Source organism: Jaculus jaculus, chromosome 8 (genome assembly GCF_020740685.1).
Source record: "Jaculus jaculus isolate mJacJac1 chromosome 8, mJacJac1.mat.Y.cur, whole genome shotgun sequence".
In the NCBI taxonomy this organism is placed as follows: domain Eukaryota; kingdom Metazoa; phylum Chordata; class Mammalia; order Rodentia; family Dipodidae; genus Jaculus; species Jaculus jaculus.
This window is the reverse complement of record NC_059109.1, coordinates 121559497-121575525: the sequence shown is the minus strand read 5'-3', so window position 1 is coordinate 121575525 and position 16029 is coordinate 121559497. Positions and strand designations below refer to the sequence as shown.

At 47.0% G+C, this 16029-nt stretch overlaps 1 protein-coding gene across 3 annotated transcripts in view; it reads left to right on the top strand.

The window, feature by feature from the left end:
• The window catches only part of Chd6 (chromodomain helicase DNA binding protein 6), a 199330-nt gene that overhangs the window by 140187 nt on the left and 43114 nt on the right, over positions 1-16029 (top strand). For all 3 annotated transcript variants that reach the window (XM_045156931.1, XM_045156929.1, XM_045156930.1), the window contains exons 18-25: positions 3445-3609; positions 5049-5228; positions 6679-6789; positions 8595-8797; positions 9661-9860; positions 10365-10524; positions 12511-12600; positions 15006-15109. In XM_045156931.1, coding sequence (XP_045012866.1) covers positions 3445-3609; positions 5049-5228; positions 6679-6789; positions 8595-8797; positions 9661-9860; positions 10365-10524; positions 12511-12600; positions 15006-15109 — 1213 coding nt within the window. The remainder of the gene's footprint in view (positions 1-3444; positions 3610-5048; positions 5229-6678; positions 6790-8594; positions 8798-9660; positions 9861-10364; positions 10525-12510; positions 12601-15005; positions 15110-16029) is intronic.

The window sequence follows — 16029 nt, the reverse complement described above, 5'->3', positions numbered from 1 at the left end:
TTGCACACGCCTTCCTGTCAGCTAGCCACATGTGTCTTACTCAGCAGAGCCTGGGCTTCCCAGGAAGGGATTGCCATTGCTGGGTTTGAGAAGTGAGAGTAGAGAATAAGTTCTGCCTTTCCTTCCACCCTGAGAACAACTTGGTAATTCAAGATACACAGACTTTGATCACCAAGATAAACTGAGCAGAGAACATTATTGTACCACAGTGGTCCATGTGACCTTAGCCTAAGCCACAGACCCCCGGTCAGCCTCAGATCTGAACTCCTCTGGGTTCTGCTGTGGCCCTTTCTGTGCTTGCCTCCTCCCGCCCCACATACAACACAAAGGGGCCCCTCTTCAGTCCTGGTGCTCAGAGGATTCCTCAGTCCTTATACCTCTTTAGCACAGTGTGACAGACACTGAGCTGGGGAAGATGTGAGTAGGGCAGAGGTTGGGGCGTTCTTGTTCTGGAAAATTCTTGATAGGAAGACTTGGAGTCTGTGCTTAGACTCATCATCCCCTTTCACTGAGCCTGGGCTTTTACATCACTGTCACACCAGCTTGCTTCAGACAGCCTATTCTGGACCTTGGGACCCCAATGAGACCAGGGCACAGGGACAGAGCTTGGGGCTCCAAGCAGGCTTGGCCACTGTTTTGCTGCAAAGCCAGGGCCATGTCCTCACCACTGTGAACCACCTCTATCTAAAGTGAGAAGAACTTGGGCCTCCAGGAGTCTCATACAGGGAGTGTGGCCACCCCTCCCCCTCCATGTCAGTGATACTTCTGTCTGCGTACTCAGGGAAAGCAATTCTTGCTAAAAGAAACCAGGGCTCCTTGTGGGGAGGAGGCATTGCTGAATCTAGTTTCACATAGGAACTTTCCAGTTAGTATGGAGCACGTTGGAAACAAAGGAGCTGTTGAAGATTATTGGTCTTTGGTACAACATCCAGGCAAAGAGGCACACCCCCATTTCCCTGGGTCCTTATTACATGTATGTGGACACACGTACCTCTGCCTGTGAATTCATAGTGATAACCTCCAAATCCATTCTAACACTGCAGCGTGTGTCTCTTTGCATAATCAACTAGATCATATCAAAGGATCTCAGAAGCCAACCTAAAAAGGCTCCTGCAGGTCTTCTGCTATCCGAATAGCAGTCAGGACAATAGTTGTGATGTGGTGAGACATAACTACATCGAGTACTCGACTTGCTGTACTCTCTAAAAAGTTACGAGAAGCAGGGCTGGAGTGATAGCTCAGCGGTTAAGACACACGCCTGCAAAGCCTTACGACCCAGGTTTGCTTCCTCAGCACCCATGCCAAGCCCAATGCACAAAGTGGTGCCTTCATCTAGATTTCATGTGCAGCGACTGGAGGCCCCAGTGGTGCCCCTTCTCTCTGTCTCTTTTCTCCCTATCTCTACTTGCAAATACATACATACATACATACACACATTATATATACATTATATTATATATATATATATATATATAAACAATGATACATACATACATACATACATACATACACACACACATATATATATATTAACAATGATAATACGGGATAGAGATGGCCCCGTGGGTAAGCACTTTCACCACTGTTCAAGCTGAGGTGCTTGAGTTCAATTCCTAAACCCCACATAAAAAGCTGGGAGGAGTTGGCAGGCTTCTGCAATCCCAGCATGCTGATGGTGAAATCGGAGGCAGAGACAGAATTTCCTGGAAGCTGTGGAGAACACAGGAAAAAAAAAAAAAAAGAAAACAGCATGGCAAGAATCCAGAGAGAGAAGCCCTGCCTCCAATGAGGTAGAATGGTGAGACCTACACAAAGGTTGTCCTGTGACCACACATGTGCCGTGATGCACGTGTCTACACTTACAACACGTGTGCACGTACACGAATATGCACACACAATTTTTTAATAGTTAATAAAAGTTTTTCTTTAGTTACATTAGATGACAGTTTTTACGTCAACAGTATATCAGAGTAACCAAGAAAATAATTAAGGGGATTATAACCCCTCACTAAAGTAATGGATCCAGTCCGTGAGCATCATTTCCACAAGAAGCAAGCAGATAAGCATATGCCATTTGATGGAATTTGAGGATTCGAGAAATACCATGCTAAAACCAAGGTGCTAGCCCATTTCCAAGTGTCACACGTTAACTCCTAGTGTAGAGGGAATGTGAGGACCAGAAGCGCCGTTCAGTGACAGCATGTGTCGTCAGCCAGCAGGCTGGAAGCCGTTTTCCCCTTAGCAAATGAGTTGCATTGGGGGTTGGGTAGGGATAGCAGTTGAAGGCGGGGAATCCAGTGTCAGAGACAGAAACTCTTGAAACATCAGCTGAGTATGAAGTATGGGCTTTATTTGGCTCTTTATCCAAACAAACGTAGAATTTGGGATAAGCAGAGAGGTGGGAACACGGATTAGCTAAGAACAGCTTGGGGTGGAGAATATGGCTCAGAGGTAGAGCTCTTACCTAGCATGTGTGAGGCCTTTAGGTTCAATCCGGTGGGGGGGGTGGATATTTTTCAAGTGGATCGATGATACTATGACATGTTTTACAAGCTAATCATAAGAATATATGTTGAACTAAGAGGGATGAGCAGCACTCTGATGTCAAGGGTTTTGCCTCCTCACCATTCTGGAGAGTGGACGTATGGTAGAAAACAAGGTTCTCCACAAGAGCTCATGGTGCTATTCTCTGTTCTTGTCTGTGCTTCAAATTTTCTTTCCTTGTTGTTTCTTTCTTTTCTTTTTCTTTTTCTTTTTTCTTTTTTTTTTTTTTGGATGTTTATATAGTGCGTAGGCATGTGTAGGTGAACAGATGGTGTTTGCACATGTGTGTTATAGAGGCCAGAGGACAATCTTGGATGGTGTTCCTTGGGAGTACCATTCATCTCAAAGGGGGTCATTTGGCCTGGAGCTCACCAGTTAGGCCAGACTGGCTGGCCACTGAGGTCCAAGGACTCTTGTTGCTCTGTCTTCCCAGCGCTGGGACTACAGGCATGTGCCACCATGCCCAGCACGGCTACTAGGGATCGAGCTCAGCTCCTCATCCTTACAAGGCAAGCAAGCACCTTACTAACTGAGCCGCCACTCCAGCCCCCAAATTAGCCAGCAGCATTTAAACATAGAGCAGTGGTGCTGCCAGTCCTGAGTCCACTTCCCAGGGGCAGAGCAGCATCCTGAGAATGAGCCCCCCGCACAAGCTAAGGAGGGCAGAGCATCTTGCCCTCTCATTGCTTTGCCCCAACACACAGTAGTTAGTGAGTATGGGTGAAGAAGGGAGAGGCCTTCAAATCTGGCATCTGACACTTAGAGGAACTCTGTTCTGAAACCAACTTCATGACACACAGCAGAGCTGACCACTTCTCCACATGCTGCGGAAGCACTTCAGTGCCTGGGACTGTTACTATATGTACACAGGGTGACATGGTGCATGACCCTTCTTTCCAGGCTCAGGCTCGATGTCACCGCATAGGCCAGAGCAAAGCTGTGAAGGTGTATCGCCTAATCACTCGGAACTCCTATGAGCGGGAAATGTTTGACAAAGCCAGCCTGAAGCTGGGCCTGGACAAGGCTGTTCTTCAAGACATCAACCGGAAGGGCAGCACCAATGGGGTGAGTATGATGTCCCTGCCCTGAACAGCAAGGAGATTGTCACACAGCCCAGACCCCTCTGGGTCCACTTGGACCATTTCAAGTCAATCCCCACATCACTGTTGGATTGCCAGTGGCAGAGGGTAATCTGGGGTGAGGACACTGCCTTTTCTAAATGGATAAAGAAAGCTTACAGGCGCAGTTATGTGGTAGAGCTGCCCAACATGCAGTGGCACCTTAGCCATGCGCGTCAGGGCCGGTAGATTGAACACTCACTAGTACTAAGTGTGCGCACGTTACCATGCCTCCTCTCAAACCCCAGACTTTGAGTTCTTGATGGCATGATACGATTGATTTTGTTTGCGTTCCCCATGGCCCCAGAAATGCACAACATCCTGAAGATGTTCAGTACACGGGGGTCAGTGCTTAACAAGTGAATAAGTTTGAAGTGTGACAGTTCAGTTTCGTTTTGGGGTTGTTTTTTGTTGTTGTTGTTGTTGTTCTTTTTCCGTAGCCTGCAATGGTGTCACATGCTTATAATCACAGCACTTGGGAGGTGGAAGCAGAAAGATCAGAGAGGATTAGGAGTTCAAGGCCAGCTCTAGCTTCCGAAGGAGTTCAGTGCTAGCCTGAGTGCATGACACCCTGTCCTGAATAAAATAAAATAAAAATACGATAAGTGAATGAGTAAGTAAGAAATCAAAATCTGTCTTAAGGTGGAGAATGGCAAAAGTTGCTACTAAGCTTCTTCTAGTTAATAGACTGAAGTGCAAAGTAAGCAAATGCAGCAGTGTGTTTCCTTGGTCCCTGGGCAGAGGGATCAGCCTTCATCCAGATGTTCTGAATCCCCCTAGTGACACATGTGTTGCTCAGTACAGTTCTCAAGTTACCCATCCTGGGAGTCATGGAATTCCCTCTTGTGATTGATATAAACAGAACCAGATTCCTAATTAGAACCAGAAAAGGGTGTTTTGAACTCTTATTTCCTGTTTTCAACAAGCAGTTGAAAAGATCTCACTTGGCACGGGATCTTTTTTTAGTTAAGGAGTGACATCATTTCCAATACAAATGTATTTATTAATAATGAATAAATCGTTTGGTACATCTGGAGATTTTTAAAGATACAGGATGAAATCAAAATGGGGGGAAGCAACAAAGATATCAAGTATACCCTCTCCAACAGTGCAAAGTTTCAGTGGCTTATGACATTAGACAGTAACAAATGTCTGAGGAAGGTTAGGCCTTTAGCTGATGTGTTAGACCTCATTCCATGTTCCCTGTAGAGAACTGTCTGCACAGCCTCCCTAGAGAGGAGTCAGGGCACCTTTACCAGGCTTCTTTCTCTGATGTTCGCAATTAGTAGAGGAGCAGTAAGGTGAGGTGAATCCTCAAGGCCACATCTGAGGCTGTTTCTCCTGTGCATGTCCCATGTCGTAAGTAGCCTTTGGTGACCTGTTTAGGTACAGCAGCTATCAAAAATGGAGGTGGAGGATTTGCTGCGGAAAGGTGCTTATGGAGCCTTAATGGATGAGGAAGATGAAGGCTCCAAGTTCTGTGAAGAAGACATAGACCAGATTCTACAGAGAAGAACCCACACCATCACCATCCAGTCTGAGGGGAAAGGGTCCACTTTTGCCAAGGTACAGAACCTTCTCTCCAATGTCGTCTTCTGGGTAGGAGAGAAAAGTTCATTCTTTTACCCTCAGTAGTGAGGCATCAATTTCTACAAATGCAGTTCCTTGACATTTTTCTACATGCTCATCTAAGCTATATGATTCTCAGAAGATATACAAGTCTAAAGAGAGTTCAAATCATGAGTCGGGTTCTATAAATGACAAATATGCAGCCTTTGAGAGCTGGCAGGTAGGCGCTGGTTTGCACTTTGCTCTGTCTACTCTTCACAAGGACTGCTCCAGAACCCTTGAGTGGTCATCAGTTCCCTTAGAGAGCTTTCCTTGGTCACTGTCAGAGAGTGACTGCCAATGAACACTCCATTCCTCACGCTCAAGAAGGTATTTTCATTTTGTATGAAAGAGGTTTCACACAATATCCCAGCTCCTAGCTCTTCTGTTGCCGAGATCGCTGGGCTTAGAACATCGCATATTACTCTTGGGTTGACCTGACTGCAGGCTCTGTTAATCCCATGGGAGCTTGGTGATCTGTTAAAGTCAATATCCTGCTTGGTGGCTTATGTGAGACTTGTTCAATAGGACATTGTTTACTCTGCAGGGATAGAACAAGTGATCTGCCTCTTGTCTGTTTGCCACATGCTAACCCAGAATCAGTTTTAAAGCAGACATTTGATCACTATAGGAGAGAAAGAATAATACTTTAAAAAAAAAAATCTTTTAAGGGATGGCTTAGCAATTAAGATGCTTGCCTGAAAAGCCAAAGGACCTGGGTTTGATTCCCCAGATCCCATGTTAGCCAGATACACAAGGGGGCACATGCATCTGGAGTTTGTTGGAAGTGGCTAGAGGCCCTGGCGTGCCCATTCTTTCTCTGTCTGTCAAATAAATAAATAGAAACAAAATAATCTTAAAGTTAACTGTTTTAGCTGGGCTTGGGGATTGGATGCCTGTTGTGCTAGCATGTGTAAGACCAAGGATGTCAAGTTCTAGACCAGCCTGGACTGGGCTATATAGCGAGATCCTCTTAAAAAAAAGAACAAAATGAAAGAACTCTTTCAATCTGGGTGTGAAACTTCATACCTGTACTCATAGCTGTCAGAATCCGAAAGCTAGTGAGGCAGAAGGATTGCAAATTCAGGGCCAGCCTGGGGTCCTTTTCCATAGACACTGGCACACTGCTAAATTGCTGTTGTCTTTAGGAATTGTTTTCCTTCACTGTGCCTAAAAAAAAAAAAAAAAAAAAAAAAAAAAAAAAAAAAAGGTTGAAATTGTAATTTTCTCACCTAATCTTTAAAATAAAGGTTAAAAAAATAGCTTTGCAATTTCACCTTCTCATTTTGGACATACTGGTAGGGTTTAAATTTTGACAGATGATATAGTTAAGTTTGTGATACATTGGAAATTAACACACTTGTTGTACTGTGTTCAAGCAGTTTATTGACTTTTGTCTCCTTCACAGGCTAGCTTTGTGGCTTCAGGAAACAGAACAGATATTTCCTTAGATGATCCTAATTTTTGGCAGAAATGGGCTAAAATAGCGGAACTAGACACTGAAGCAAAGAATGAAAAGGTACGACATAATTCATTACACTGAACATTTTATTGGTATCTCATGTGACCATAAGCTCCTGTATATAACTCAAGTCATTATTTACTCCTGCATCTTGGTTTGTAAATGAAGGGCTATTTTAACACTTGCCATCTCCTTCACGTTGCTGGGATAAACAACAAACAGCTTAGGGAGGAAGGGGTTTATTTCACGATCACAAATCGAGGCAAAGTTCCATCAGTTGATGGGAGAAGCTGGCTGCCATTCACAAACCAAGCAGAGAGCTATCACCAAACAGCCTGCACCACAAGCCAGCACAGCCAGAGCTCAAAGCCCCTCTGCGGGCCTGGAGGCTGGAATTCTCACCCGCCCCTGGTGACCCGTCGCAGGAGTCTGCTTGCTCTAAGGGCTGCAGCAGCAAACTCGATTTTAATGAAATACCTGAGTCTGTGGGAGACCTGCATTGAAACTACCACACATGCCACAAAATGCCTAGCCTATAGACAGCCCTCAGTAAATGTTAGCTATTAGAACTTTATTAGAGCCAGGACTAACGCACAGATAAAGGACAGCCTCTTGTCTCATCCCAGGTCTGTGACTATTTTACCTTGACTCTGAGCACTTCTTCTCACCTCTGATAGCCAGAAAGAAGAAGACAAAAGCATGTCGGAGGGAAAACGTCTGGCATTACCTGTTACCTCTGCTTCTTTGAGTCTTAGGTCTTCCTGTTTCTATATATAGGAGAGACCATGGCCTCTGGACTAAAACCAGAGGATGCCTTTGGTCAAGGCCCTTGACATTACCAAGACAAATGAAAGAGGTATTGAAGCCCTTACAGCAGGGTGCATGGTTACACATTGTGACTATAACTGTTACTGGCTCCTGACCAGTTGTGAGGTACCGCTAAAATGTTAGCTTCCCTCCTTTGTCCCTGACCTCTCACGGACCCACAAACCTGGGAGACAATTTCTGCTCACCTAGCCAAGTCAGCACCCAGCCGTGACTGTTTTTCTGTGGGACTTCTTGTGTTTTCTTAACCCAAATTTCTGTAATTATTGTTGCTATTTTAAGAAGATTCTGAGTTTATGCAGTAACCTGCTTGAAGTGTCTTATGGTGTAATGGTCCTAGAGCCGCCCTGTGTGCAGGACATGGGAAGGAGGGGAAGCACGAGCGTGTTCCCTGCAGGCAGGAAAAGCAGTGGGGCTGTCTGCAGTGGTCTGAGGCAGGAGTCGCCCATCTGTGCTACATAGAGTTGTCAGGGCGTTGGGCCTAGCAAGAAGAGCAGGAAGAAGTTGGGGAATGAGAGAAGGAGCGGTGGTGTGGCCGAAGGACCCATCAAAGTGAGATTCCAAAACCAAGAATGTTGCCTTTTGGCACAAGACAAAAGTCCAGCAGATAGGAGCAGAGACAGATAAGCAGCAGGGTGTGTTTGTCTTCAGAAGGTTGCTGAGCAGATGGAATTCTATGACCTGTTCTGTCTCTAGAGCTCAGGTTGCTCTCTGCATGCGGGCAGAACAGCTGGAGCCTACCACTCCGGTCTTCCACTGCAACTCTGGGCACTGGAGGGAGGGACCTGCCTGCTAGAATGACGGCAGAAACAACAGATGGCGGTGGGCAGCACTAAGGGCCAGGGAACACAGCTTGAGCAAGTCCCCGGGAAGCCCCTCCGCTTGTCCCGTGGTCATGGAGGCAGCAGGTATGCTGTGAAGAGACTTCTCCTGCCAGCGGATGGCTGTAGGGTTCTTCCAGGTGTGCCCCGAGGAGCAGCAGCAGACTGTTAGTGAATTATGGGCCTGACTGTGCCCATGATCCTCTCCATTTCTAGGAAAGCTTAGTGATCGATCGACCTCGCGTGAGAAAGCAGACCAAACACTACAACTCGTTTGAGGAGGACGAGCTCATGGAGTTTTCAGAATTAGACAGTGACTCAGATGAAAGGCCCACAAGATCCAGGCGCCTCAACGACAAAGCCAGGCGCTACCTCCGAGCCGAGTGCTTCCGGGTAGAGAAGAACCTGCTCATCTTCGGGTGAGTACGGGCTCTTCTCGGTCCTGGCACTGCTGTTGGTTTTGTCCCCCCTGTTTTTCAGTCCTTAAGATTTGTGCATTGAGCCTCACCAGTCCCCTCCAGCTATTGGCTCATAGGATGTGGAGCCAGAGAGCGTGTCCTGTTTTACCCAGAGTCCCATCGCTGTGTGCTCTGCTACCACAGTGCAGAGGTGCCAGGACATTCTCAGCTGCTGATCACAGCAGATCTCTGATGCTGTGATACTGCCTGGCACTGACTTCCAATTTTTTCCCACTAAGATGTTGTACTCTTTTATCACCTTGCCCCTGCTCCTCTTTGCCTGGGGCCCTCCTCAGTGGTGATACCCAATTCACTGTGGGGTCCTGAAAGCCTCAGTCTGACTTCATGCTTCTAACCCAGTATGTACAAGAAGTCAGTGAATAGATTTTATGATCAAGGCATGGTTTGGGTAGAGCTTACTGCAGCCAAACTCTCTCAGTTCCAGACTTAATCCTCTGCTCCTGCTACATTGGTGCATTGCTTCTAGCGATATAGCAGCCATGTGGACCAATGTCTAGGTTACCTTAGTGACAATGGTGTGCCATAGGGAGGTAGTCCCCTCACAGGCCTTTCAGGACAAAGTCGTTGGGATGATTAATAGACCCATAGGAGACTGAAGCATCTTGGCTCATGTTTCCTCCTGTGTGGAGGGTGTGTGTGTGTATGTGTTTTTGTTTGTGGAGAGGGGGTTGTGTGTAGAGGGGTGTGTGTGTGTGTGTGTGTGTGTGTGTGTGTAGAAGGGGGTATAGGTGTGGAGGGGTATTTGTGTGTGGAGGGGATGTGGCCCTTCCCTTCTTGAACACCTTCTGTCTTCCCACCATAAGCTGGGGCCGATGGAAAGACATCCTGACTCACGGGCGATTCAAGTGGCACCTGAATGAGAAGGACATGGAGATGATTTGTCGGGCTCTGTTGGTATACTGTGTCAAGCATTATAAAGGAGATGAGAAGATCAAGAGTTTCATTTGGGAACTCATCACACCTTCCAAAGATGGGCAGTCCCAGACTCTGCAGAACCACTCAGGTCAGGGGTGAAAGGGTTGTGTCATCCATTTTCCCTCTCCGTCATCCTTGCCCATGTTTTTTAAAGGACAAGTGGTCTGTCTTGAGTTTCCCAAATGAGGTCTGTTTACCTGAGTCTCTCGGGCTTCTCCCCCGAGCTGGAGACACACCTTCTGCTACTCCCTGGCCTGCCTCCATAATTTCACCATTCTGACCCTGTCTTGCCGTTACTTGTGCTGATGTTCCTCCCTGGGCTTCACCAAAGCTCTCCTTCATGTTTCATGTCAAATCTTCCTTCTCCCTACTAAATTAAAAGAGTGCGAAAGGTGTAGGCTTTCTCCCTTTCTTGGGTCTCACAGAGTACTCATTAAATCTTAGTGACTGGCTTACACCTGTACACTGACAAGGGCCTGCCACCCACCCAGCCATACCTATCCCAGCTGCTCTGCACCCAGCCCAGCCCTGATCGAATCCGCACGCTGAAGCCCTGTTGCTCACCCACATGCCCACGCTGTCTGCATTGCAGGGTTGTCTGCGCCTGTCCCCAGAGGGAGGAAAGGAAAGAAGACAAAGAACCAGCTGCTGCTCCCAGAGCTCAAGAATGCAGACTGGCTGGCCACCTGCAACCCCGAGGTGGTCTTGCATGATGATGGGTACAAGAAACACCTCAAACAACACTGCAACAAGTGAGTGGTCCCCTCCCAATCCTGTCCAGGCTTCCGGGACCCCCCCCCCCCCCAGAGATGCTCCTAAAGTATGTGCCATGCAAGGTCTGCAAAGACAGGGTGCAGGGATCTGGAGTGTGAGCGTGGTCAGAATTCACTCCCTGCCTAAGTCATGAAGGCCCGTCAGGATATTCTCTCTCTGCTGCTGAGCCAGGCCTCAGTGACATATTCTGCCAGCTCTAATAGAAATTATACCTAAAAGAGCCATTGACCCTGCATTCTTTTGGATAGGTTCACATATATGTGTGTTACAAAATTCTGTCAAAAGAAAGTTTTCTCCCCATCCCCATTTACCCCTGTCATCCTCTCCAGAGGCAGCCACTGTCCCTCTGGATCTTGCAGGCGTATCTGTGCAATACCAACACAGGTGACTATGCCGCGGCCTCCTCCCTTTTTTGGGTTTTTTGTTGTTGTTGTTTTGTTTTGTTTTTCGAGGTAAGGTCTCACTCTAGCCCAGGCTGACCTGAGATTCACTATGTAGTCTTAGGGTGACCTTAAACTCATGGCATTCCCCCTACCTCTGCCTCCCGAGTGCTGGGATTAAAGGTGTGCACCACCACTCCCTGCTTCCTTTTTTTGTCTGTTTGTTTCTTTTTTTGTTTTTCAAAGTAGGGTCTTGCTATAGCCTAAGCTAACCTGAAATTCACTATGTAGTCTCAGGGTGGCCTCAAACTCACAGCGATCCTCCTACCTCTGCTTCCTTCCCCACTGCTGGGACTAAAGGCATTCCTTTTTCTTAATGATGAGGGTGTGTGCATAGTGTTTGTGATCCCTTTTATTATGCAAGTTGTCTGAAGGTCAGCTAAGTGCTGTCATTGTACACAGCCATTTCTCTGATGGCTGACCTTCACTGTTGACTGGTAGTGAGCGAGTAGACTACAAGTGTCCTTCCCGTCTTCCTTGCTGCTTACTTTGAGCGTGACCATCCTCACGGTGACATCCGCACCAAGGGCACCGTCATCCTGTGTTTCCACACAGCCTGGGCTCCCGCCTGATAGCATCTGCGCTCAGACCTTCTTACGGTTGGTCTCATTTCACCTTCTCTAGGTGCCTGTAGAACCTCACCACTGGTGCGGGGTGCATAGTAGTTGTCCAACAAATACTAGCTAAAGTCTTTGCAGAGTCAGAGAGTGTGAGTACTTCAGGAGAAAAGACACAGTGCCATGACAAACCAGCCCCGGGCTCAGCAGTTAGGTGTTCTTCCTGTGCAAGCACGAGGTCCTGAGGGGGCCTGAGACTGCCCGAGTTCAGATCTCCAGGTTCCAGTTAAAATAGCCGGGTGTGGCCATGTGAGCCTGTAACCCCAGTTCCACAAGGGAGCACAGACTCAAGAATTTATGGAACTTCACAGGCTCCAAAAATAGTATAAAAAGAGAGAGAGAGACCCTGGTTCAAAAACAAGACGGACCAGATGGAGGAGTGATGGAGCAGAATACCTGACGTTGCACTCCAGCCATCGTAGGTGAGCGTGTGGGGCACATGCACACACCACACACCCGCATATACACCCACATACCTCACATACACAAGCAAGAGCTACAATAAACCCTGTCATGTAATCATTCATCTCACTGAGTACAGGTGAGACTATTTGAAAGTGCCGTGATTCAACAGTCACACAGGAAGCCAGCTTTGCCTCTGGTCACTGGCCTTATGAAGGGTGTGTATTCACTGATGCAGCACCTACAGGGCTGGGGCCTTGGGGGTCTCACCTGCTAGGATGGCCTAGCAGGTAACTGAGGAGATGGTGGTTTGCTTGGGTAAAACAGGGATGACCCTGGTAACATCTGCCATTAGCACACGGTGGTATGTTCTTCCAGTGCTTCTTGTAGGTTCCCTCATGTGACTCACTCACAGGAATGTCCGTTTCCCTGGCTTGAGCTGGAGGCGTGGTCACTGAAGCCATAGGTTCCAATGTGTTTGCATTAATGTGTTCATCTTTCACAGGGTGCTTTTGCGAGTCCGGATGCTGTACTACCTCAAAGCAGAAATCCTGGGAGAAGCGGCTGACAGAGCGTTTGAGGGGACTCCTGCCAGGTAGGCATTGGTCTTGGCCCCCCAGTGTTAAAGGCAGGTATGTAAAAGAGGGTTTAGTCAAGTCATGTACAAATAAATGAAAGGCTTTTAAAAGTCATTTCTCTACGTTAAGTAACCCTTGTAGAATGAGTGTCAACTACTTTGATAGCCCTGATCTGCCTCATAGAGATGAACTTTTACCCAGAATCCCAGTTATTTGATGATCATATTATTTGCTGTTTTTGTATATTTTGGATTGTGGTTTATGTAACTTAGTGTTTCCAAAGCTGTAGATTTCTGTGGGAGTCTCCCAAAATTTCAGGGACTGGGGCCACCACTCTCCCAGCTGTTTCGTAACCCAGAGGGTTCTGATTTCATGCCATGTTGAACACCCCATTGGCTCATCCACATGCTGCCCTGTCTTTCCATTCCAGGACTGTCCACTCCAGTCATTTGTCTCCTAGAGCTGTGTTCTGCCCCACCCTGAGCACCATTCATTCCCAGAGAATGCCAGACATTTGGGCATTTTTTAAAATCACGGACCTGGGGCCATGATTTTTCTTCTCTTTCATTCCCCCTGGGCCGTGCTGATGGCTATAAGAGTCATAAAGCACTAAAGGACAGAGGAGCATAGGCAGCCCCACCTGGGGCCACTTGTCACCAGGACTAGTTTTCCACAGTGACTATTAACATTTGGTATACCTTTTTTTTTTTTTTTTATTTTATTTATTTATTTGAGAGCAACAGACACAGAGAGAAAGACAGATAGAAGGAGAGAGAGAGAATGGGCGCACCAGGGCTTCCAGCCTCTGCAAACGAACTCCAGACACGTGCGCCCCCTTGTGCATCTGGCTAACGTGGGACCTGGGGAACCGAGCCTCGAACCGGGGTCCTTAGGCTTCACAGGCAAGCCCTTAACCGCTAAGCCATCTCTCCAGCCCATGGTATACCTTTTAAGAGTCACTGTAGTGATTCCCAGCAGGGTTAAGGAGGTGGTGTGTATTTGGTAGAAAGGTTCAAGTTTAGTCATAAATGCAGTAATTCAACCTGTTAATTTCTATCAAATGTTACCTGGAAGAAGTAATCTAAACTTACTCATCTCCCATCATGAGCTTTCTTAGACATGTAGGAAGTGATGGGGTAATGTTACTATTATATAACAGCATTATTGCCTGATTGAGGGACAGGATGAGTCTCTGCCCCCTCTCCCCCACCCCGCCTTCTCGCTCACTTACTTACTGGTCCCATTCTGTCTTAGTGTACATGTAGAGCCGTGGATTTCTGGAAAGCTGGGGTCCAGAGAACACTAGTAAGTCCTTGTCAAGGGGCTTTCAGGCTGTGTCAGCAGTAAGAGGAGCCTAGTAGAAGAATAGTTCCTAAACTCTGCCGAGAAGCCGTCCCAATCCCGAACAGAGGGGAGGAGACAGGAGCCATCCGGATAGGTGTTCCCCACTGCAAACCTCAAAGCTTTAAACATCAAGAATTTCTCACGTGAACAAGAGCAGTGAACTAAGTGATCAGGTGTATTCTTGGAACATGGACAGAAACTCACTTATGGAACTGGCCTGCTAACCTCTGCATGTCTGTACTCTGTACACATTTAAGTTCATTTCTTTGGCCAGAAACCATGCACTTTGTGGTCACTATTGACCCAACAGGCCACTTGCTTTCTGAAATGCCTTCTTTATATCCCTGACAGTACTGGGACAACTCTGAAGCAAGATGATTTGGACATTATTTTAAGCAGTTGATCATGTATGTGTTCAAGTATTTGGAGAAAGTTTTGCCAGCAGATGATCAACAACTTGCTGTGGTTCTCAACTAAGACGCACTCAGAGCTTCCTAACAGAAGGGCTGGGGAGATGTCTTCATGAGTGAAATGTTTCCCACATAAGCATGAGGACCTGAGTTCAGAACCCTGGGACACATAAACACTGGGTGGGCATGATGGCCTGCCAGTCATCTCAGAAATCAGAATGTGGAGTCACAGAATTCCCCAGGGCAAGCTGAGTAGCTGTGCTAGCATTTAAATCAGCAAGCTCTAAGTCCGGTTTTAAATCCTGTCTCGGCAAAGTGGAGAGCACACACGTACATGCATGCATATGCACACGTACACACACACACCCCACCTACAATGTCCAAAAATAACAAACTACCCAATGGAGTCTGCAGGGGGTACTTCCAAGTTGCCCTTCAGTCTCAAGTGGAGTGTAGAAATAGAGGGTATGTGCTTAAGTAGCTATGCGGGAGAGTCGGTCATAGCGTCCTGGTTAAGACGTACCCACACTCAGCCTTCTGACTCCTCCTTGCTGCTGCTTCAGCATCTCCACGTGGAGTGTGACTTAACACCGGGGTCGGGCCAGTAGCTCTTGCATTGTTTGTGTCTGTGTGGAAGGAGCTCTGAGTGCACACCCTTCCTTCTACAGGGAGCTGGATGTGCCTCTGCCCGACATTGACTACATGGAGATCCCAGTGGATTGGTGGGATGCTGAGGCCGATAAGTCCCTTCTCATTGGCGTGTTCAAGCATGGTGTGTATTTTAGGAATGCTTTTCTTTCTGGATCAGTTCCCCTGAGAAAGTGAATGAGGCAGCTTTTGCCTAAGCTCTGTATATTTCTGCAAAACAATGCTGTTGTCCAGTCCTTCCTAGAAAGTGGAACCTCTCCACTTGGAGTCTTGACCAGATGAATGTGTCTGGTAACAGTACTATGGATGTATTACTGAGAAACATCAAAGGGCAGCTGTGATCACAGAACTTGCGTAGTGTTTTATCTTCCTCACTTGCTTCTGCACTTGACCTGGGACTGTACCCCTCTCATTCGTGCCTAATGGTCCTGGCGTCTGCCCTAGTGCCTGGCACAGAGTGGAGCTTGTAATAAATCAAAGAGGGAAGATGCTAGGTTTTAGCCTTTTATCATGTGTGCATAATCCCAAGGTCATCGACAGAAATGTACATATTCTTAGTGTATCTTTAGCCATATTGGTGTAAAGATGTAATCATAAGAAGATGGTCTGGGCAATCTTTAATATTTTAAGAAACATTAACCAAGAGCTTAAAGGGGATTAGGAGGTTTTCATGTATCTTGAAAAACTGAAATAAGTGCCTTTGTCTTCATTTCTGGCACTGTCTAAAGATCCTGCTCTTGCCTTCAAGAACTGCCAGCTGTTACAGGAACGGCATCCCAAAGCACCTCTGCCCTCCCTGCCTTGGTTAAGTGTGTACCACAACGTGGCAGCTGCCCTCCCCTGCCTTGGTTAAGTGTATACCACAACACGGCAGCTGTGTTTTGTGTCAGGAAACTCACAACTTTTCATAGACTGGGATTTTGTGAATATTTCAGTCCACCCCAGACTACCAGTGAGTGTTTAAATGAAAAGGTTCCATCCACAAGCCATTAGAACAGGTTAAGTCACCAGGCGTGGTGGCACATGCCTTTAATCCCAGCACAT